Raw genomic sequence first — 21,708 nt, 5'->3', positions numbered from 1 at the left:
TTGAATGCTACTATGCACATGCGATGACCTGAATGTCCTAATCATATCGTGAAACTTATCTTCAATAGGTAATGACCCAAAGTAAACCCTGAGAAGGTCGAGGGCCTTCGTACTTCGAACAGCGGCTCGGGCTAAGCGGATCCTCCAGGGCTTCCATCCCCGCAAAAGCACAGACATCGGAGACATCTAACAGCTCCACACATTAACTTCTTGTCGCGGAACACTCGCGCGCAGGCGGAATTAACTATGAGCGCCGCATCGCCAGCAGACAGGAATAATGCGAGCGATACCATGAGTCCGCCAAACGAATCCGGCAGTAGCGCAAAGCGGAAACACGAGAATGGCACGCCCGTCCAGCGCGCGAAGCGTAAGTAATCCTGTCGTGCACAAGATGGCATGCGACCCGACACTGACTCCATCTACCCGTCTCAGGCAACAGGTATATCAGCATCGCGTGTAATGAGTGCAAAAGGCGGAAGATCAAGTGCAATGGCGAGACACCATGTCAGCGCTGTGGCAATCTCAACCTGGAGTGCGCCTACGCTCCCAACTGCTGCAACTCGTTCAAAGACAGCGACGAGTTCAAGCAAATGTCGACGCATATAACTTCTCTCCAACAGCAGGTTGACGATCTCTTCCAGAACCTCAGTGCGCTCCGGGCCCAGGTCGACGTACAGAGCAACGGCTCAATCGGCACACCCTTCAATCCAGACTACCAGCAGACGCCTATGCTGCCTCCCCCCTCCGCCCGCTCGCGGTCGAAATCCTTCAGCAAGCACCCCCGCTTCCACGGCCCGACGTCGAACGCATTCAATGTAGGAGTCGCGAGGTCGAGCCTGAAGACCATGGGCATAAACGCCGGCGAGGAAGGCGAAGACGACGGCATCTTGACCCGCGACGCGACTCCCCGGGCATCGCCTCCCATACCCAACGCTATGATGCCGAAACGCGCCCTACACGCGGATAAAGACCCCATATGGTCCATCTCGAAGCACGAGGCTATCCGCTTGGTGCATGTTTGGCACGAGGAGATGGGTATCATGTACCCCATCCTGGAAGTCGATAGACTGCAACGCTATGCCGAGATGCTGTTTACCTTTGTGGAAGCAGCGGCCAGGTCGGGTTTGATGCAAGGCGCTCTTCCTGGGTCGGACGCAATGGTAGACGATCAGATCAGCGTGTTGAAGCTCGTTCTCGCTATAACCCTAGTTCTTGAAGGTGGAGGGAAAGATCCTCTCGGCGAGAGACTCTTCGAGAATGTGCACAAGATCGTTGACAAGGCCTTGTCTGAGCCTGTTAGCCTCCATGGAATCAACTTGTTGGTGCTGACAGTAAGTAGTACATTCGGGTGTAACTGGACTCTGCTTACAGACCTAGGCTATGTATCACTTCACTCGGGACGACGAAGCCATGGCATGGCGAGTCATTGGTCTGGCTGCACGACACTGTCTGGAATTGGGTTTACATCGTCGAGACACTTATGTGGCTCTCTTTCCTGATCCTGAAGAGCAAGCGGCGGCGATCCGGACTTTCTGGACTATCTACGTGCTGGACCGTCGGTGGAGCTTCGGCACTGGCATGCCTTTTGCTCTGCAAGACGCGGATATTGACACTAATGTTCCAAAACCGGATATATCAACGCACGAATCCACGCCGTATCTCAATGCCATGATCCAGTACTCTGTCATCGGTTCGAAAGTGTGGAAGTCTGTCGCCGATGTAGGACACCAGGATAAGATCAACAAGGACGATATTTCTTTTCTTGACTTCCAGGTTCTGAACTGGCACCGTAGCATACCGGAAACGCTGAAGTTTGTCCACCCGGATAGCGGTAGACAGGTTGACCCTCCTGCACGGGTCATCCATCGTCTGCAGGTCGTGCTCTACCTGCGAGCCAACCAGATGCGCATTCTCATTTACCGCCCAGTATTACATACCGCAACTACCATTATGGAGAACCTTGACTTTGCGCACGTCGTAGTTAAGGTTGCCAAAGACACAATCCGCATACTGACATATATCAACCAAACTTCGGACATCTACAGAAGCCAGCAGACCATGTTCAACTACTTCCTGATATCGGCGCTGGCGGTACTATTCCTAGCTGTCGCTCACGCGCCGGCCGAATTCAGCCAGCAGTCTCGCGACGAGTTCTACATGGCTCTTGAGCTCGTCCGTGGCTTATCGTCAAATTCATACGTCTCGAAGCGCTTGTGGAGAACGATCAAGACGATCAAGGAAGTTGGGCCCCGTCTCGGACTTGTCATACGCAACGATGACACGCACGATGCGCACTCCTCCGCCGCTGTCGCAATGGCGGGCCTTGCAGGCCACTCGATGGATGATCTTGCCCTGTTCTCGAACGGCCGCAATGGACCTAACCTCGATACACCGCATGGAATGGCTAGCGATTTGACGACGTTGTTTGAGGCCGCTGGGGGTATCTTCAATCTCAACGGCTTTGGGGGAGCAGGAAGTGAGCTGCCCAACTCAAATGGAGAGTTTGTGAACGGTTTCTCACATGAGAATGACGAGCTGGCGAGGATACTAAGGGACTTGTTTTGATGCCCGGGTGTAGCTATTGGGCTGCCATTCTTCTGATATGTCATGGACACTTACGTCGCTCTTGTAATACTCACTACGTACTTGAAATAATATTCTGTAGGTATCAGTACCTTTGTGATTCCTCTGCCCTATACCTAGCACCTGCAAGTTCGCAGGGCCTGGCTAGATCACGTGGTACCCAATCGCTAAGCTCGGGCAACCTGCGATCTTCACCTGCCAAAACACAGCAACATACACCTGCGACGCCTGACGATCGGCCGTACTGATAGAGAGGCAAATTCGGCGCACAGAAACTCTAACGCCCTCCCATCAGGCTCTGCGCTCGCTCGACCCCTCCCCCACCGGCCTCACCTGGACTACGTCTTTCGCCGAGCCCTTCCCTGTCCGCTACCCCAACGCCAACTCACATGCGATAACAAGGCTGCAAGTGCAGCTTCACAAAAGGAATATACCCTAACACTCAACCGTGCTTTCCTCCCCGGCACCCTTCGCTTCTGTCTCGATCGCGAACCATTACCCCCACATTCGCATTTTCGAACCCCTCGCCCTTCGTATCCACGCACACATTGCGGCTGCGCGTCATAACCTGAGCCGCGTCTAGACAGCGGCCCCGACGCCTACACACCCCAGACAGCATGTCGTCCTCTTCGCAGGTGACCGAGTCGTGGATCGCGTCCTTCTGCGGGCTCTTGGGTCACGAGTACTTCGCCGAGGTGTCAGAAGACTTCATCGAGGATGATTTCAACCTGACGGGCCTGCAATCGCAGGTGCCCATGTACAAGGAAGCTCTGGAGATGATACTGGACGTGGAGCCGGAGGACGACGAGGACGAGGAAGACGAGGAGGAAGAAGAGGATGAGGAAGACGAGATACTGGGCGATGAGCGAGCACCGGGCTACCGACGGGCTGGCGACCGAAGACATCTCCGCATAGCCTCTGATCTTAGTGTGATAGAGAGCTCCGCCGAGCTGCTGTACGGCCTCATACATCAGCGCTACATCACCTCGCGACCGGGCATACAGCAGATGGCCGAGAAGTACGAGCTCCAGCACTTTGGCACCTGCCCGCGCGTAAACTGCAACTCGTGCAAAGTCCTGCCAGTCGGCCTCAACGACAGTCCTGGCCACGAGACAGTCAAGCTGTTCTGCCCTTCCTGCCTAGACGTATATACCCCGCCCAATTCGCGCTTCCAGACCGTCGACGGAGCTTTCTTCGGCACCACCTTCCCCTCGCTCTTCTTCATGACCTTTACGGACCTCGACATTGGCGGCGGGCTGCGCAACAACGCGTCAAACACAGTCGATGCCCTGCAACAATTACAATCGCAAAGCACCGACGGCAAGTCGCGGAATACCACACCCTCCAACGTCACCTCGATCAACGGCGTCGCACCGCACAACCTCGCCCCCGGCCTCGGCACAGGCAGCATCTACGAACCGCGCATCTACGGCTTCCGCGTCAGCGAGCGCGCACGATCAGGGCCGCGGATGAAATGGTTACGGATGCGGCCCACAGACGTCACCGAGCTCGACGAGACGAGAAGATACTGGGAGGAGCACGACGAGGACGCAGACCGGCCCGACGACGACGACCTCAACATGGTCGACGTAGCAGAAGGCGGCAAGGGCGCACCAGTGGACCGAAGAAAGAAGGCAATCCGCACACGACGACGGCCGACAAACGGCTCAAACGCCGGAGGGGGCAGCCCAATGGACACAAACGGTGTCGGCGCAGCGGCGGGCTAGATGTCCGAGCCGCGCTTTGTCAATCGTGACCCCCTGCGTGCCGTGATAAGACATGGTGAATGGTACGAAGAGGGCTGATGCCCAGACGGCGGGGAAACACATACAAATACACATTACTATGGCCTTTGAAACCCCCCGCAAATGAGAAAAGGGCGCGAGTCAAAATGGAGAGGGGGCCATCATGTGCACTTGAGTTTGGCTTACAAAGAACGTTCTCTCTTTCTTCATCGTCACCAGTTTCACGCTTTTCACACTACAAAGGAAAGCAGCATCGTGGGTTTGGGACTATTGCGTCGAGGTTAGTTCTTTTTCTTGTTCAAGTATTGTTCGGAGACGTATGAGAATGGTGGAGTGGGGGTTTTATAGCAGATTCTTGGTATGTGAGTCGATGAGCTTGGATGCCGAAATGAGAATCTTTAAGAGTTTACCTGTTTGGCGTGTTGATGTGCGGGATTGTTGCTGTGAGTGATGTTATGGTGAGTGTGGGGTCGCTGGGCATGCTTTGGGAAGCTATTATGCGAGATCGATAGAACAGGGCATGTGTATACGAAGCTCAGCTATCACCAGTGTCACAGCAGAACATAGTCATTAACAGTGTATTCAACATCTACACAAGCAGAGCTATTACCGTCTACCCTCAAATCATAGCTAAGACTACCCATCCTCACCAATCCAATTCAATCCAATCATTTACATCATCCATCCATGCCCTCCTTAAATACATACATACACATACACAGCATGTCAAACCGACGTGCACAGAAAGAAAATTGGTATAGAGCGATTAACAAGTGAAAACGCAAGGCAACAACAAAGGCTTTATGCGCGATGAGCCCATTCCGCGAGCTGATTCGCCGAATCAACAGAGTCTTGATTCTTCTCGTGGTGGCTCGTCATGGCCATGCCTGCGCCGTGTCCTTCGAGGGAATGCGTCGACATGCCTTCATCGATGATGTCGTCGTCGGGAATTTTGACTTCGCGCGTGAGCTCGACGTAGTCGTACTGCGTATACGTTAGTTTCGCAATTCTTCAGATGATGTTGTTTTGTTTAGGACATGAACTTACAGCGAACTCGCCAATCTCGACGTCGTCGATACCGGCGGCTTCTTCTTCTTCAGTTGCACGCAGTCTGAAGGCGGGGATGAAACGGCCGATGAAGTCGAGGGCGCCGAGAATGAGGCAGGTGCCTAGGAAGGAGTAGGCACCGCCTGTGAAGGAGTCGGCGAGTTGGTAGCCGAGTTGGATCCAGTGGTGGTTGAGCCATCCGCCGTCGATGACGGTGTATCCATCAAGATGCGCTATGTAGTCACTGTGTGGTTGTTAGCCATGAAATATATCGAGACTGACAGCGTGTATGACTTACGCAGCGAAGAAGGCAGTGAGGATATTTCCAATGAAACCACCAACGCCGTGGACCGCAAAGATGTCGAGGGCGTCATCGCAGCGCAGGAAGTACTTGAGCTTAGTCGCGTAGTTGCAAGCGACACCCCCGCATACACCGAACACCACCGCAGCCCAGGCTGGAACGTATCCGGAACCAGGAGTAATGCAGACGAGACCAGCGATGACACCAGAGCAGAATCCAACAGTGGACCACTTGCGTTCGAGACGGTAGTCAACCAGGCACCATGTGATACCACCGACACAAGCAGCAAGGTTGGTGCATACAGCCGCCATAACAGCGCGAAGGTTAGCAGACAGCGCAGAACCAGCGTTGAAACCGAACCAGCCCACCCAGAGGAACACGGTGCCGATGACGATGTGCGTGACGTTGTGGGGACGGTAGTTGAGCTCCTGGGTACCGTGACCGCTTCGCTTTCCAAGCATGTACGAGTACGCGAGGGCAGCGCATCCAGAAGCGATATGGACGGGAGTTCCGCCGGCGAAGTCCAAGCCACCCATCTGAAAGACCCATCCGGATGGGTTCCAGGTCCAGCACGCAATCGGGTCGTAGATAATCGTCGTCCAGACAAACATGTAGATGATGCAAGGTAACATGCGTCCTCGCTCGGCCACGGCTCCAACCGCAAGTGCAACACTGCATATCAAGTTAGCTTGAGCCCCATGATTTCGATATGCGGTGAACATACGTGATGGCAGCGAACATGCCCTGGTAGACACAGAACATAAGATCGGGAATCCGCGGGCTTCCCACCGAAGGCGCACCCAACACATTCATCAAACCGAAGTTATCCAGCGCGCCAATGTACTTACCAGCCTTGTGCGAAAAGGCTAGAGAGTAACCCCAGAAGAACCATTGAAAAGAAACGACCGCGGTCGCCATGACTGACAGCCATAGTAGCGAAAGCGCAGACTTTCTTCGCGCCAATCCGGAGTAAAAGAATCTGCAATTCTGTTAGACCCGTATACATGATAATGCATGTGCAGGGAAGAATGATCTACTGACCCTACACCCGGTATCATGAGAAGCACGAGAGCGGTTGATGTGATCATCCAAGCGATGTCGCCGGGCTAGAAACATGGCAGGTTAGCCCCGCGTTACTCCAAAACCTTAACAAGCTCCCGTAGCCAGAATAACTCACGTTGTAGAACACGTTGAGATTGTATAACCTCGAATCGCCGCCCGTGGCATCTGTGGTATTACCAAACGGCTCCAGAGGGAGTGTGGGGTCCAATCCCGAAGATACTGGATCCATGATGTCGTGTGTTCCCGGGCCCTCGTCGCTGTTTGCGATCTAAATGTTTCCTGTACTGGAATCCGGTATGTATATGCGGTATGCGCAGTTGGAGAAATCCGAAAAGACGTAGGAGGTATCGATATAAAACTCCAGTAGATGGGTTCGTAGAGAAGGGAAGGGATGATGCGCGTGCGCAAGCAAAGTGAGGATTGGACGATCGCTACACGATCAGGGATCTCCAAGACTGCAGTTGACCCTTGGCGTCCGCCCCAGTATCTGCGTAGCTCGAACAAGCCAAAAAGTAAAGATGTCGCCGCTGGGAGGAGGAACGCGCAAACAAAAGTTGCATGTGCAAACGGTCTAAATATGTGTTATAGGCGAGAGTGGCTTGGATGGTGGACACCGACAATCAATGGAACCGAGGGGTCGGTGGTGGACTATATGGGTATGCGTAAGAAAGAAGAGAGCATCCAAGCTTCAGTTGGCTTCCGTCCGCAGTGGAATAGGCGATGCCGCTTTGATAATCTCCCAGCAAACCGGCATGAACATCCCCCTCTCTCCCGAATGCACAAACGCCACGGGCGGTGGGGTGTCTGATAGCTGCTGTTGACGGGTGGGCACTGGGATGGGCAATGGCCGCCCCAAGCCAGGCCCTGTCAGCCAATGTCCGACTACGGGTGCGTCGCTAAGCCAAAATGCAGAACTGCAGGGTGCCGCCCACACTTGGGACGGGGCGGAAACGACGGAGGCCCTTGAGAGGCGCTGGGCCTGTTGCGGCTGTCGAACCACACGTGTGGGATGACCTCAGGGCTGTGTGTGATCGATTGCCGCAAGGCCTGGATGCGATCATTTGGTTCCACCACCCTGTGGAGCAGCTTGCGGTGATCTTGTGCCACGGTTTGTATCTCTTTTCTTGGATCGACATGGGATGCACTTGTTCGCTTCATCTTGTCAGACTTACCGATTCCTGGGGTCACATCAGGCAATGCGTTAACTGAGCCCCCTCTGCACAGTTCGTTCGCTATCAGCGCAATGATTCGAAAACATTGTTCAGAGCTTGGGAGAGCTGTTGATGCAAGGGTAGTGATAACGTGAGGGCGGCTGATAGGCTGCGTTCGTGCTTGGAGTTTAGAAACAAGTCCAGGCTATCCCTGGCCTGACATCTTCCGGGGCTGGGCGAGTCTCCTTTCGGTAAGGTGCGCAATTAGCGTAGACATGGCGATCAGAGACTCCATGCAGCATGTCGTTCCCGAGCCCCCAGTGTTTAGCATTACGTTGCAGAGGTGTTAGGTATTAAAATTGCACTAATTATTTATCTACTTCTAAGGTATCTCTACTACTATTATAAACTAATTATTCTTTATTATAAAAAACTATTTTTTATAGTTCTAGCTTATAATTCTAGTAAGATTTTCTTTATAGTATTATTATATAGCTTTTAGCTAAAAGCGCTTAGTACTTTTAGTTAGAAGTTAATTAAAAGAATTATTATATTATTACTAATAGTAATAATTATAAAGTTATAAAAGTAAGTAAAAGCTTTATATTTTTACTTTATAAAAATATAAACTTCTACTAAAGTAGTTACTATAAAATATATAAAAAAAGACTAAGCTTTAGCTTACTTATAAATTAGAGCTTTTATCTTTTATTAGTATTTTCTTTAATTAAGTAAGCTAGTATTATAATAAGTAGTAATATACTTAAATATCTTATTTTATAACTAAACTAAGTTCTAAAATAAAGTAGCTAATATATATTCTTTATATATAAGACTAGTTAAATTATTAGTAAGTATATAAATTAGCTATATATTTTTTATAATAAAGATAATATTTAAAGTATTATAAAGAAATTTAAGTACTACTAGCGTAAAAATTTATACTTTAGAAATAAGTAACTATAGTATTATAAGATTTGTACTTATAGTATAGCTGCTTTTGCTACTATACTAGACATCTATTAAATTACAAGTTAAACAACCTAAATTAGACACTTAGTGTCGTTCCTGAGTACGGGATAAGGGATATTAGTGTCTTGAGCTTACGGTTTGTGGTGTGATCACTCTGTTAGAGTTTACAAGTAGTTCATTCCCAAGTGTTTCAGACTTCAGTCTCTCCGGCTGCCGTCGGAAATGGCCTAGGAATCCCTTATCTCCCCCGTTCTCTCAATCCCACGCCCAGGCCTGCCGGCGACGCTACCCACATCCCGCGACTCCCTCCGCAGCCGCCTCCAACATCCATCAGATGCAACATGCAGGTCCAACGGGGATCCTCACCCCTGGCGTCATCTCACCATAATCATGTCCAAGTCTAGAATAGTATCACACCATGCTGCTGCATTCGTTGTTCGCCTCGTCTACCGCAATCGTCTTGCCTGCATTGAACCATCTTGCTTTTACCTGCGCCATGCGCCGCTATCCCTGAGATTCACCGATAACTGTCGCGGCTGGGTGCAGGCGACGATGATGCTCAGCCTGAATTACGGACCCTGTCACTGCCCTATCTGTGCATTTGGCAATGAGTATTCATATATGGCAGTTGGTAGGGTGCGATATGGCTGCAAAGTACCGAGATCACGGCTATTGGTACGTGAGCGACAGGGACAATGAGCTGAGACTGTTGAGACGTGGGTACAAGGCTTCCAATTGATCTCGTCTGGAAGGTTCTTGAGTTTTCATTTGAGGAACTTCTCTAGGCATTATCACGGAGATGTTTCCGTCTCTTGGGCTTGATTGTGCTGCCAACTAATTGCACCGAGTCTTTCGGATGCCAAATGATCCTCCAATGCTACGGGCTCGGCCGACGCTTTGGCAGGTGAGTAATCAGCAGAACTAATACCGCACGCATGGCTGTTGAAACGTCCGTGTCGACGGCAAAAGGATCATGCCGCCGTGAACTGAACACTGCGTTGAGAGATCTCCCCACATAGAATTGCAAGCGCGTGTGGTATCATAGAGCCACTTGCGTAGGCGAGGCTTCGGAGAACAAAGTAAGCTGGCACGGTTTCCGATTCGAAGGGGAAGGCTGTCGTACAGCCGTCCTAGTGGCTCAATACGCCTACCGTCAAAGTCTCCACATTCCCCATAAACGTGGGCAAATTTGCGTCTTTCGGTGGAACTAGCCTACGCCACGGGCCGGGGAGTGTAGCAGATATGCATACACGTCCGAGAAAGGTGTAACGCGGTAAATCATGGGATCTGGTGGGATGGATTCCAGATCCGAGATCAGTATCTCAACCATGGAGTGGAGTACCAGATCCTACAGGAGTGTTTGCCCCTGGTGTTGCAGAATCCGTCCCGGCCTTCTTCTTCTTTTTCTTTTTGCGTGGTATCAATGCGGGCGGGTTCATGACAGCACTGCGCAGCGATAGATAGGAGCCGCACGTCAGGCACAGGTTATCAGGAAGATCCGGGTTGCAGAAGACTGATGGAGGTTAGCACTGTGTTGAGTGGGATGGCATGTTCGATTTGGCTTACTGCTTAAGCACACACTGCAGACAAAACCGATGTCAACAACCCTCCTATGGCAGAAACACGCCGCACGGAAATCGACACCGCCGGCGCTAGGGACTATGAGGCTTGTCCGCGCTGTTACATCTGGTAAGAATGCCATCATCAGATATTGTAGCAGGCCCTCTGGGCGATCCGGCTTCATGTATACACCTCCAGTCGCATCGCTTGCTTGCTGCAGTAGCACAGTGTCGCCAGCCAATTTCAAGATATCTATAGGTATTCGCTTTCTTTGTGCGGCAAAGATGGAGTTCATGACGGGTATGTACTGGTTGGCAAGGTCGCCGGATACGGATACGATGAGGATGCGAGATGTGAGGGGCACGCGGTCGACGTGCGTGTTTTCCGAGTCGGCGAGTGCGGCGAGAGATGTGCTCTCAGCGGAGGCGGCCGTAGGAGCATGCAGGATCGTCTGCTTATTGATGTGGGTAAGGGCCATTGAGAGGGCACCGCCGATGAGCGTGGTTGGTGTTGCTTCCAGATGGCTCTCCTTCGTCTCGTTGAGTAGTTTGGCAAAGTTGCGTAGGATAGCACTTTCTACAACTGCGAATGGCCGGTACTTGTTCGCACTCTCTGCCATGTGGCCTTCCTTGTCCTTTCCATGTCCATTCGTTTGCGCATGCCCATTTATCTCCCCGCCCCGTACTTGAGGCTGCGGCTCTGCAGGAGTCGGATAGAGAAATGTCGTCTTGTGCGAATGTGACGCTATCACGGCAACTTCATTGGCGTTTCCCGAGGCCAAGTGCGCGTTGATGAAGACGAGGATGTTGGCTAAGGCGGCCGAGAGTGAGAGGGTCGAGGATAGATGCGCCCACGCATGCGGGTTGGTATCGAGCACGATCGCAAGCAATGACGGCGGCGGAGCTGCGAAGTATTAGTCATGTCCGTATTAGCTGAGGTATTCCAGCAGCATGCCTTCGTCTGTCTTGACGTGACGGTCGGAACCGTCGATGGTATTCATTGCGCTGGAACGTCCTTCTCTGCGCAGATTCGAGATGACAACTTCCTATTCAAGGATGGTACATGGTTCAGAGAAGCGAACAAGCCCTGCTCAAAAGGTCCAACTTGTTGGTGTAGAGGGTCTAGCCGTTGCTGAATTCAGTTGATGAGGTCAACTCGGAAGTTCGCGACCGCCTAACATTATGCGCCCGTGCGCTACCCGCGTCAGCACGTGAGAGCGTTACACCTGGGCAGGCAAGACCTCCTACTTGTTTAGGTAACTATTGAGCAACACTACTTGACCTGAAGGCAGCCTGTAGAGATCTCTGTCCAAGAAAACGATCATCGAGCTTGTTCTGTAGAACGGGTCTTGTTATTGGCTACATGTCAGCCAGCGGCGCAGCCATAGACTTGTGGCTTACAAGACCCATATATTGTTCAGCCTCATTGCATACATAAACGACGTGACTTCCCGCCTTGCCTGAAATCTATACATGTGTTGTATTTGCCAAATTACAATATTGACAGCGAACGTCTCTCATCCATGACTCGAGAGCGCTGCTACCCAACCTTGAGAGGATCAAGAGGTATTAATTCGCTGACCTATCGGCTATGCAGTCTTGCAGAAAGAGACGGAACCGAGTTTCAGCTTGTGCGGAGGTCTGGTCATGAACATGTGAATCTTTCAGAGACAGGACGAATCGCGGAATACCAAGGTCGCCGATATGTCTGTCGTTACATGACGTGCCGTCTCGCAAAGCTAACGCGTTCATGCCAATCTACCGAGGCTCAGGAGATAGTTTCGCCCCACGCGATGCACTATGGAGGACGAACATCCCGTCTATTGGCAAGACGATTCTCCATCGAGGGACTGCTGTCATGTCAACTTCATCTTCACATGCGATCGACTCTCCGAGGTCTTCACCAGCTCGACCATCGAATAAGGCGCCCGGCTAAAGTTTAATCTCGACGAAGCTGTCGTAGGACTCATAATCACGGCTCGTACGCTGCGTTGAAGCTCAAAGCGAACCTTGGAACGTCTGCGTATACAGCCTCTCAGCAACCCGACTGCTTGCGAACCTTGGAAGATGATCACCGAATCAATAAGACGGGTCGATGGTTATGAGAAGGATGCCTACACATATTACCCCGTCATCATTGTCGGTGCAGGCGCATCTGGCATTGCCATGGCCTGCCAGCTGAAGCAGCAACTTGGATTTGATCAGTTTCGCGTATTCGATCGGCAAGCAGGTATTGGAGGAACCTGGTGGATCAATCGGTACCCCGGTGTCGCTTGGTAAGTCCGCGATCTCCCCGAAGACATGCAGGTGGTTACAACCAGGGTCTCTGTATTCAGCCGCCACCGTGCCACAAACACGAGACTAACAGCCACACAGCGATATACCCGCCGTCTTCTACTCCTTCAGCTTCGCCCAAAACCCCAGTTGGTCCTCGTTCCACCCGCCCGGCAAAGAAATCGTACGCTACTACCACGAAGTATGCGAGAAATACCGCATCACGGACAAATTCGAGCTCAACACGGATATTGAAAGCTGCAAATGGCTAGAAGACGAGCAGCTATGGCAGGTCACTCTCCGTCGCATGGTTTCAGGCATGGGTGACTTGTCGGCAAAGGATCGCATGAAGATCGCGCAAGAAAAAGGCGAGCATGCCGTATACTCGGAGACGGAAGTTGTGAAAGCCAAGGTTGTGCTTAGCTGTGTGGGAGGACTGGTCGAACCCAGGAGCTGGCCTGACGAAATCAAGGGCATCGAGAACTTCAAGGGCAAGATGTTCCATTCGGCGAGGTGGGATGAAAGCGTCGACTTCACAGACAAGAACGTCGTCGTTGTCGGCACTGGATGTAGCAGCGCGCAACTCGTTCCTCCTCTACCCCACGCGCCTTACAACGCTACAAAGGTCACTCAGTTGATGAGATCACCACCGTGGGTCACTCCAGCTGTTCACGCGCCTGGTGGTGATGAGTGGTGGGAGAAGAACGGCCCTAAGCTGATGAAGAACGTACCGGGCCTCAAAGAGCTGTTGCGTTTCATCATCTTCGCCACAGCAGAATCAGGCTTCCTCAAGATCTTCCCCAACACACCATACGCTAACAAACAGCGGAAACTCTACGAAGAGAAGGTCCTCCAGAACATGCGCAAGCGCACTCCAGAAAAGTACTGGGAGATTCTAACACCAGACTACGGCGTGGGTTGCAAACGACGCATCTTCGACAAGCGATGGCTCCGCAGCCTGAATGATCCAAAGATCGAGCTGACTACCCAGCCGATGAACAGGGTCACAGAGCATGGCGTTGTCATCGGCCCCGGCGCGACATATCCAAAGGACGCGAAAGAAGAAGATTACCCCGAGCGAGAAATCCCCGCCGATGTCATCATCCTCGCCAACGGCTTCGACACAACGCGCTGGCTCCACCCCCTCAAAGTCATCGGCAAAGGCGGAAAAGACCTAGTCCAAGTAATGGAAGAACGAGGAGGCGCTCAAGCCTACCAAGGCACAGCCGTCGACGGCTTCCCCAACTTCATGATGATCTTTGGACCCAACACTGCAACCGGTCATTCCAGCGTCGTCATGGCAAGCGAGAGTACGTCTAAGCCCTCTCCACTAACGCTCACCGTTATTCATACCAAAAGCGTTACTAACACAAACCCCAGACATGGTCAACTACTCCCTAAACTTCATCCGCCTCCTCCTCCACAACGAAGCCCGCACAATCGACGTCAAGCACTCCGCCGAAGTCGCCTACACAGCCGAAATGCAACGCGCCCTCAAAAATACTGTCTGGCAGAGCGGCTGCTCAAGCTGGTATTTCACCGGCGACGGCTGGAACTCGACTGTGTATCCTTATACCCAGATTGAATTTTGGCGGAGGTGTACGTTTGTCAAGTGGAATGACTGGAATATAGAGTACACGCGTAAGGGAATTGCGAGGATGAGGGCGAGGAGGCTGGTTAGGGCGTTGGCGGTTGTGTTGGCTGTTGGGGGTGCGTGGAGGTTTTGGCGGAGTGGATTGGGGGTTAGGGATGTTGGGGCGCTGGTGAGAGGGGTTTTGGAGGGGGCTGTTAGGACTGTGAGGGAGGGGGGGAATATGGTTATGAAGGCTGCTCTGGCTTGATGTGGTGGCATGTTTTCTACTCCTAATAGTATCACATCCCTAGCGACAGCCAGAAAGAAAGAGAAGGCCATTGATCCAGCCTCAATACCCGGCGTTTTCATTGTCCTGTCTACAAACATCTTCAAGTTCCATGGCGCGCGCAACTCGACCACTGAATGCCTCAATAAACAAGAGCTTTTCTTCAGCGCAGGGCCAGTCATAATGGTACACAACCCCAGCCCACACCCAGAACCCTGTTGGGCAGACGATGTGAATCTCCTCCATGTTAACAAACTCCATGAGTTCCTCTGCTCCATCCGGGTCATCTCGCTCAAACTTAAGGCGCTTGACGGCTGAAGCGATGAAACTGTAATCGCTGAACGCAGACCTCCCGATGTCCAGCATATCGATATCGAGATCCAGCCAAACATAGCGCTGCTCCGTCTTGGGGCAGCCTGCCTTCTCGGGCTCTTCTTCTCCCTGCTCATCTGGCGTGAAAAATTCCTCAATGAGGACTTCAGGCGCGTGGTTGTTTTCGAATTTCTTTACCACGTCAACTTCAAAGTGGACACGCTTGTACAATCCAAGGTTTCGCGCTTCCCGGCAGGACTGTAGTGTGGCTGGTATGGGCGTAGACGAGACCAGTTGGCCATACCTACCTAGGTAGGGTTGAGACCACTTATCTCGAACGCGCCGCACGTCGACTGTGCGTGGTTCAACAGTGTCCTTCCAAATTTGCTCTCGCAGCTCTAGAGGAAGCAGCGGGAAGGGATGGAAAGTGGTCATGATGTAGGATGGAGACGTACAAGACTTGAGCGCAGCCCGCGCGAAAGTTTCCACTACTCAGAATTAGGCAACCGCGGCATTACGGGACTAGCACTCATGGCTCAGCTGCCTCCGATACCACTGAACGCATGACCGTTTTTTAAACATATCAAACACTTTCAAAGACACCTGGTGTAGGATAGCAACTGAGTATGCTAGCGCTCCTGCTAATAGATCCGTGGATGGTTTGGAAAGAGACAATAATATTGCCCGTCTGCTGTTAGTAGGTAAGCTAGACTATTGCACATACATATACATCGATCCAGGAACACCAGCGAAACTGCTTTTGTACAATTACCATTGTATGCCGCATCATCCCGACCCCACAAACGTCATTTAGATATCCCATATCCGGACCTCCCTCCGGATCAAAGAATCCTGGGGTCTAGCTCCAAGCCTTCGCGAATAGACTCCATCCGACGCGCCATTTTAGTCTACCCCATCCGATTACCACGACTAGTCAGCGGTAAATTCTGGACCGGACTAGGCTCCGCTGGTCTTTTCGATGTGGTGGTGTGCCATTTTGCATTAGACATGCATATCAAACGGTATGTGTGTGCCGAGCTAGTCAGAGTACAAGCATCGTGATTCACAGTCACCTGCATGGCCAGAAAAGCTTGAAATAAGAGATCATGTGTGTAGTTCAATTCATAACGTCATGCAGGATAACATGTTCCAGGAGCCAACGTCTTTCCTGATCGTTGACCTCCGTGTTTCCCTAATCCAACCCAATCCAATTCCCTTGGTCATTATCTGATAGAAAGATGTACGCAGAAGCAGAGGACAAGGAAATGGATATCTTCGCAGAGAACAATGCCACAGATCCAATGAAATCCCGTGATAAAAGTTTTCCGTTCCGTGAATGAAAATCGTGACATCATACTCGATGGTCGAGATGGGCGTCTTATGCCTCAGCGGTAAGATCGTTACCAGTGTTCAGCCAGTCTACGTCTCCCAATCCACCTGAGATGCCCATGTTGGCGTCAAGAGCTGAGTCGTCGAAGTTGAACGCCTCGCCGACTGCATCCAAGTTGAGCAGCTGATCGAAATCGCCGTCATCGAACTCATTGTTTAATGGCAGGCTGGAGAATAACATCTCGTCGTCCTGGTGGTGGTTGATGTTGTTGGTAAATGGATTTGCAGGAAGGTCCATCGTACTCCACTTGTTGAAAGCCATCGAGTTCAGGTTATCGTGTGTGTGCGAGTCCGACGCAGAAGCCGTGATACCGTCCATGTGTGACTCGTCGGCAATAGTGATACTGGGCATATGCTCGTGATCGGACTCTGGTGGCGTAGATGCGAGGAATGTTTCGAGACGCCGAGCGACTTCCTCATCGGTGACATTAGGCTGGTCGTGCTGCTTCTCGAGAGCGTGCATGTTCGTGGTACCGTTGTCCGGCGGCGGTGTCAATGTTGAAGGACGTAGGTTCTGTGTTCCTGTAGTCGCGTTGTTGATCATCTCCATTCGCCTTCCAGCGTCTACAAGATCTTCGACTGTAGTGACGGGCGAAGGCTTGGGCATTGGCGCAGCTGGAGCGGCTCCTACAGGAGCCACATGGATACCTGCCTTGCGGATAGCGGCTTCCAGGAAGGCCACTGAGTAGTCGGCGGCAGCGTAGAGATCCCGCAGTTTGCCCATGACGGCCATGCACTGGCAGAAGCCACGTAGAGAAGTTCGACGAGTCTCCTCTTCTGGGGCCTTGATGTCAAGTAGGTGGATGATGATTGCTGGTAGCAGAACCGTGACACCTGTGGTCGGTAGGTACTTGACGAGACCACCCACGTCTAGACGCTGAGCTATCGATGTGATTGCTGAAGCAGCCCGGCGGACATTACGGCGCGAGACATCGAGCAATTCAGACTCAACATTCTCCTTTGTCGGAGCGCTGGCTGGGCCGCCTTGTGAATTTGGTAGAACCTGCGGCCGATGCAACGCTGACAACGTGGTGAAGAAGACCATGTGCAGTAGTGACCTTGCAAGATCGATGGCTGCTTCGCCGCTGGGTGTGTCCGTGTACTTGGCTTCTTCTGGAAGCTCTGATACCCATTTTTGGAGCTCTTCATCGCAGGCCTTGACCTCACTAGTTTCGGGATCTAGTTTCTTCGGTAGCAGCATCATGGTTGTACGGTCATTTTGTAGGCCGTGGTTGTTGTTCAATACGCAGTATTGCTTAGAAAGCACATGGGATATGCACAGACACAGCCTAGCCTTCTCAATGCACATGATAGCTAGTTGTCGCTGCGCATCCACATCCCTCGCAATACGGCAGTCAGCTGGCAGGCAAGTGATCGAATCCGGAAGAGGTGCAATCTCAAAGTCATCCAACGTCAGCATGGGCACGTCGAAGTCCTCGGTCTTTATCCTTGTAGGGCGTCGCATGCCAAGTGCAATAAGTCGGTCGCGCATGTAGGTTGACCACCATATCCGCTTCCACAACTTCACGCGCTTGCTGTCCAGGTTGGTGTTGTCCGGATTGCGATGTAATCCGATGGTGTGAGCAACCGATGTAGCGACGCCCATCCAGTGCCAGGTGTCTTTCTGGTCATCGGGAGTTTCGTAATAATACGTCAGCAACAACAGTGCTTGGACTAGTGAAACGCGATCGGACTCATAATCGAAGTCGTACAAGATCTGGTGGCAGAGTTAGCACGGTGTTCACATGTTATCGGCCCATTGTAGGTCCGTCGATTTTCACATGTCGGCATGTCCTCGGAAAATCGGGGTGTCCGAATCACCCCGATAGTGTTTGGGTCTAGTCGGCCGAAGCCCATGACTTGCCAAGACATCCGAAGAAGGGTCTCAACTTACTCTAGTCTTCTGGAAGAAGTCTTTGCGCGCGTCTTTCCGAGTAGCGTAGCCCGCTGTGCGCAAGTGTTCCATATCAACAAACGCCGATCCGGCGAACATGACGGCCTGGAACAGGATCAAGCTAACTTTTCCTTTGCTTCCGTCTCGTTTGTCAACCATCGACAGGAAATCATGCAGATCCAGAAGTGGCATATAGGGATGGACAAATTCGACGTATGCGCGAAGCATTTCACCGCGGAGATTTCCCTTTGGTACGGTCAAGGCACCCTTCTTCTCCAGATAGGCGATCTCGTCAGGTCCGATTTTCGCCGGGAGAGGTTTGATGAATCGGGGTAGCTCTCCAGGGGCGGGTTTCTGTGGTATGCTTCCAAAGAAGGGTGCTCGTGGTTCATTGGAAAACGGCGAAAATGGCAGTGTAGGCAAGCCATTGATTTGTGACGTGATGGAAAGTCGGCGCTGTATATCTGAGATGCTGGCGACGGAGTTGATACGATGGCCATGACTTTGGTCTGTGTTGCGATTAGCCCAGTACGACTGATGCCATGATGCAGTAATCATACATATCGAGTGAGGCACATGCTCATCTCGCCTTGATTCCGCCTCATGTGATCCTCGCGACGAGCTTCGGTTCAAGGTTTGCGCACCGTCCAGCGCGTCACGCGATGCGATCTTGCGCGTCGCAGGTGCAGTTGTGCTTGCGTTTTCTGTGGCTTGGTCGTCATCTTTGCTCCATTTCCTGCAGCTGTCAGTAGTCGTACGAGGCGCACATTTGGTGTGGGTGCATCAACAGCCATTGGCTGGAATGCTTTCGGTGATTGTGATAGGTGCAGCGCAGCACAAGTGGCTAGGCCAGAAATACCGAGCTCGCAGCCGACGTTGGATGACGAAATCGATGGAACATGCCATATCGAAATTGTTGATCAAACGATAAAGCGTTTTGTTTGTGGAGACGTCGGATATTGCACGGGAATGTGGAACTAACTTTTTGCGCCTGCTCTCCGACACAATGCACTCGACTTCGTCCAGTCTGCAGTTTGTGCAAGGAGCGCCGTGCTCTGTGACATTGCATCGCACTTTTCGAGCTCGACAACATTGACACGCTTTCGAAGCCCTCCTCTTTACTGAACGTCCTGTTCCATGTCCATCGAGGCCGGCCGCGGTGGCTTTTCGTTTCGGTGCTTGGATTTCGTTGTGATGGTCGGACGGAGATGCAGAGTAATCAGACATGGCTGCAAGATGTAGATGTCTGGAGTCTGCGTTGAAGGCACGATGGGTTGCAAGTAGCGTTGAGAATTCCTACCACACGCGAGGGGTCTGGGGGTGCCCGAAGATTATAAAGACCACAATTCGCGAGAGTGGATTGCATGCCAGGGCTAGTCGTGTGCTAGGACACACAGACAAGCCGCGCTTCACATGGTGCGTTTTAACGCTCATGACGCCGCCTCCGTCCCCACTGGGGATCGTTAGTTAGTACCCCAGTCCCCCAGATGCGGCTGGTCGGCGCTTTATCCTTGGCGACTAAGACGCCGATGCCTTTCGGATGTCATCGGGACAAAGCCCGCTCCTGGATACAAACGCGTTTTGGCAACGTCAGCTGCTAAGCCAGTCCTTGTGCACGGGTAAGATGCCGCGGTTCTTGCATTCGCTCAAGCCGACGATGGCCTGTACGACGGGCAGCCTGTGAATGCCAAGAGCACACTCCCTCCGACTACTACGGACGCATGGCACGCGAGTACCGGGCGTCTTTGACACCCAAGCTCGAGTCATGATTGTTGTGGGGTGCACGGCACTTTTCGATTCACGACGCGTCCCACAAACGCAAGAACAAGCCAGGCGTAGGATCATCGCTGTAGAGTGCGGAAATGAATATCCCAGGGACAGCGCGATTGGTGTCTATGAGCGGAATGCCATGACCAAGCCAGACAGCTCTGGATCCTATAGCCGAAGTGCTAGCCGTCTCGGGTGCACGTGAGGACACATAGGCGTCCAAGTATGTTTGCGGCTTTTTGCCAATCGTACGGACAGGTCCATTGCCCCGACGCACTGCCCCAGTACACCCCAATAAAATCTGCATCGTGAACCTTAGTGGGCACGGTGCTTGCCGTCTTTTTTTGATCTGCTGAGAGCTGGCTGACCGCTCTGACAACAAACACAGCGCTCGGTGCACGGGAGAACATGGCGATGAATGACGTGAAAGCAAACTCTGAGAGGCTGCGCCTCATGCAGTCGGCGCTCGGAGCAAAGGCTCTTCCAGCTGCGTGGTCAGTGGTCGCGGTAAAGGTGTCAAAAATGGCACGCGTAGCGAACGACTGGAGGTTGATCTCTGGGCGTGCCAAAATTGCGGGGAACACGCCCTTTCCCCTCTCGGTGAAGTCTCGGACGACGCCATGCCGTTGCATGAGGCAGAGAACGCAACCACCAATCTGCAGTGATGCACACGTTCCATCCTTCCAGATTGCTCCTAGATGCTCGGCACCCTCATGCACCTCCCGCTCAATTTTTTCTCTGCATCGCGATCGTGATCGAGCGTCCGCGGCCGCAGCCCGAGCCTACCCGTCGGTACCTGTGACTTTCCCGGTCACTCAAACATCTGGGGCATTATACCCATCATCCTTACTACTACATTGGAAGGAAGCGAAGACCAGGTCAAGCCTTGATGCGCACGTCTAACGACACCATTTTAGCGGTCCCACGCGACATGATCTGCAGGGAAAGTAACTGTCGCACGACATGGTCTGGTTCATGAGCGTTCTCCGATGGCTGAGGCTCAATGTCTCTGCATGTACCAACCGTGTCATCACTGGAGAGTCAGATCTTACTGCCCCCTCCAGCTCCTTTGTTCGATGCGGGGCTTACTGCCACATCAGCATTTTTGGGAAAGGCATGCGTTGCAGCCATGATTAATATTCACTATCCAATCCTCGTGCGAGCTTTCGGCCGTTGGGACGGAATCAATTTCCGCTCAGGTCATCGGAAAAAGGCACTCAAATACAGCCAACGAGGCTATGTCATGTCCGGCGACTAAAGCTGCAGGACAGCAACTGTACGGAACTACTAAGGTTTGAGCTCCACTTTGAGAATCTGGAGTGAAGATCCCAAGGTCGGTGCATCATCGGTGCGGTAACTAGCAAGTAACCTGGCTGGTTCACGCTTCAGCTAGAGGTAGCGTGGATGGTCTCATCCGACAAAAGAATACAAGCTGGAAACACAAGGTGGTCTGAATTTGGCAAGAAACCGCAAGATGTATTTCGGTTCTATGTGCTTTCCATCTCAGTATCACATGGCAAACATGACCAAATCTCAGCTAACGCGATCCAATCACGACTCTGACCCACCACCATAGATGAGCTCACATTTCTGCTCAGCATCAGCAAGTACGCAAACAACAAATACCAACGCAATGGAACGGCTGAGTAGTCACTTACAAGGTCGCTTGTACAAGTACCATGTTCTCCTCTCACTGGGTAGCACCGATCCAACGTTGCCTGCTCGCATTTGCATTGCTATCAGGCCGTCAGCAAGGAGCAGTTATATCCCATCAGCACAACATTGTACGTACA

At 52.1% G+C, this 21,708-nt stretch overlaps 6 protein-coding genes across 6 annotated transcripts; 2 read left to right on the top strand and 4 right to left on the bottom strand.

Annotated features, from left to right (window-relative positions):
* Window positions 1-246: 246 nt before the first annotated feature.
* J4E83_006608 (uncharacterized protein) lies at window positions 247-2,565 on the top strand (the record flags this gene model as incomplete). The annotated part of the gene is made up of 3 exons (XM_049333519.1): window positions 247-367; window positions 433-1,331; window positions 1,378-2,565. The coding sequence occupies 3 exons, from the start codon at window positions 247-249 to the stop codon at window positions 2,563-2,565; spliced, it is 2,208 nt and encodes a 735-aa protein (XP_049187241.1).
* A 2,564-nt stretch (window positions 2,566-5,129) lies between these two features.
* On the bottom strand, window positions 5,130-6,967 carry AMT1 (ammonium transporter Amt1; the record flags this gene model as incomplete). The annotated part of the gene is made up of 6 exons (XM_049333518.1): window positions 5,130-5,312; window positions 5,376-5,619; window positions 5,674-6,348; window positions 6,401-6,655; window positions 6,718-6,782; window positions 6,854-6,967. 6 exons carry the CDS (start codon window positions 6,965-6,967, stop codon window positions 5,130-5,132), a joined length of 1,536 nt encoding a protein of 511 aa, XP_049187240.1.
* Window positions 6,968-10,183: 3,216 nt separating this feature from the next.
* J4E83_006606 (uncharacterized protein) lies at window positions 10,184-11,421 on the bottom strand (the record flags this gene model as incomplete). The annotated part of the gene is made up of 3 exons (XM_049333517.1): window positions 10,184-10,374; window positions 10,428-11,324; window positions 11,376-11,421. The coding sequence occupies 3 exons, from the start codon at window positions 11,419-11,421 to the stop codon at window positions 10,184-10,186; spliced, it is 1,134 nt and encodes a 377-aa protein (XP_049187239.1).
* A 1,066-nt stretch (window positions 11,422-12,487) lies between these two features.
* On the top strand, window positions 12,488-14,535 carry J4E83_006605 (uncharacterized protein; the record flags this gene model as incomplete). The annotated part of the gene is made up of 3 exons (XM_049333516.1): window positions 12,488-12,696; window positions 12,797-14,004; window positions 14,075-14,535. 3 exons carry the CDS (start codon window positions 12,488-12,490, stop codon window positions 14,533-14,535), a joined length of 1,878 nt encoding a protein of 625 aa, XP_049187238.1.
* Window positions 14,536-14,616: 81 nt separating this feature from the next.
* J4E83_006604 (uncharacterized protein) lies at window positions 14,617-15,300 on the bottom strand (the record flags this gene model as incomplete). The annotated part of the gene is made up of 1 exon (XM_049333515.1): window positions 14,617-15,300. The coding sequence occupies one exon, from the start codon at window positions 15,298-15,300 to the stop codon at window positions 14,617-14,619; it is 684 nt and encodes a 227-aa protein (XP_049187237.1).
* A 943-nt stretch (window positions 15,301-16,243) lies between these two features.
* Window positions 16,244-19,375, bottom strand: J4E83_006603 (uncharacterized protein; the record flags this gene model as incomplete). The annotated part of the gene is made up of 4 exons (XM_049333514.1): window positions 16,244-17,971; window positions 18,149-18,657; window positions 18,709-18,884; window positions 19,131-19,375. 4 exons carry the CDS (start codon window positions 19,373-19,375, stop codon window positions 16,244-16,246), a joined length of 2,658 nt encoding a protein of 885 aa, XP_049187236.1.
* Window positions 19,376-21,708: the final 2,333 nt, after the last annotated feature.

The sequence above is a fragment of the Alternaria metachromatica genome (genome assembly GCF_023757995.1).
Source record: "Alternaria metachromatica strain BMP 0045 chromosome Unknown scaffold_15, whole genome shotgun sequence".
Classification (NCBI taxonomy): Eukaryota; Fungi; Ascomycota; class Dothideomycetes; order Pleosporales; family Pleosporaceae; genus Alternaria; species Alternaria metachromatica.
The sequence above is the reverse complement of the archived record's forward strand: the minus strand, read 5'-3'. Positions and strand labels throughout refer to the sequence as shown.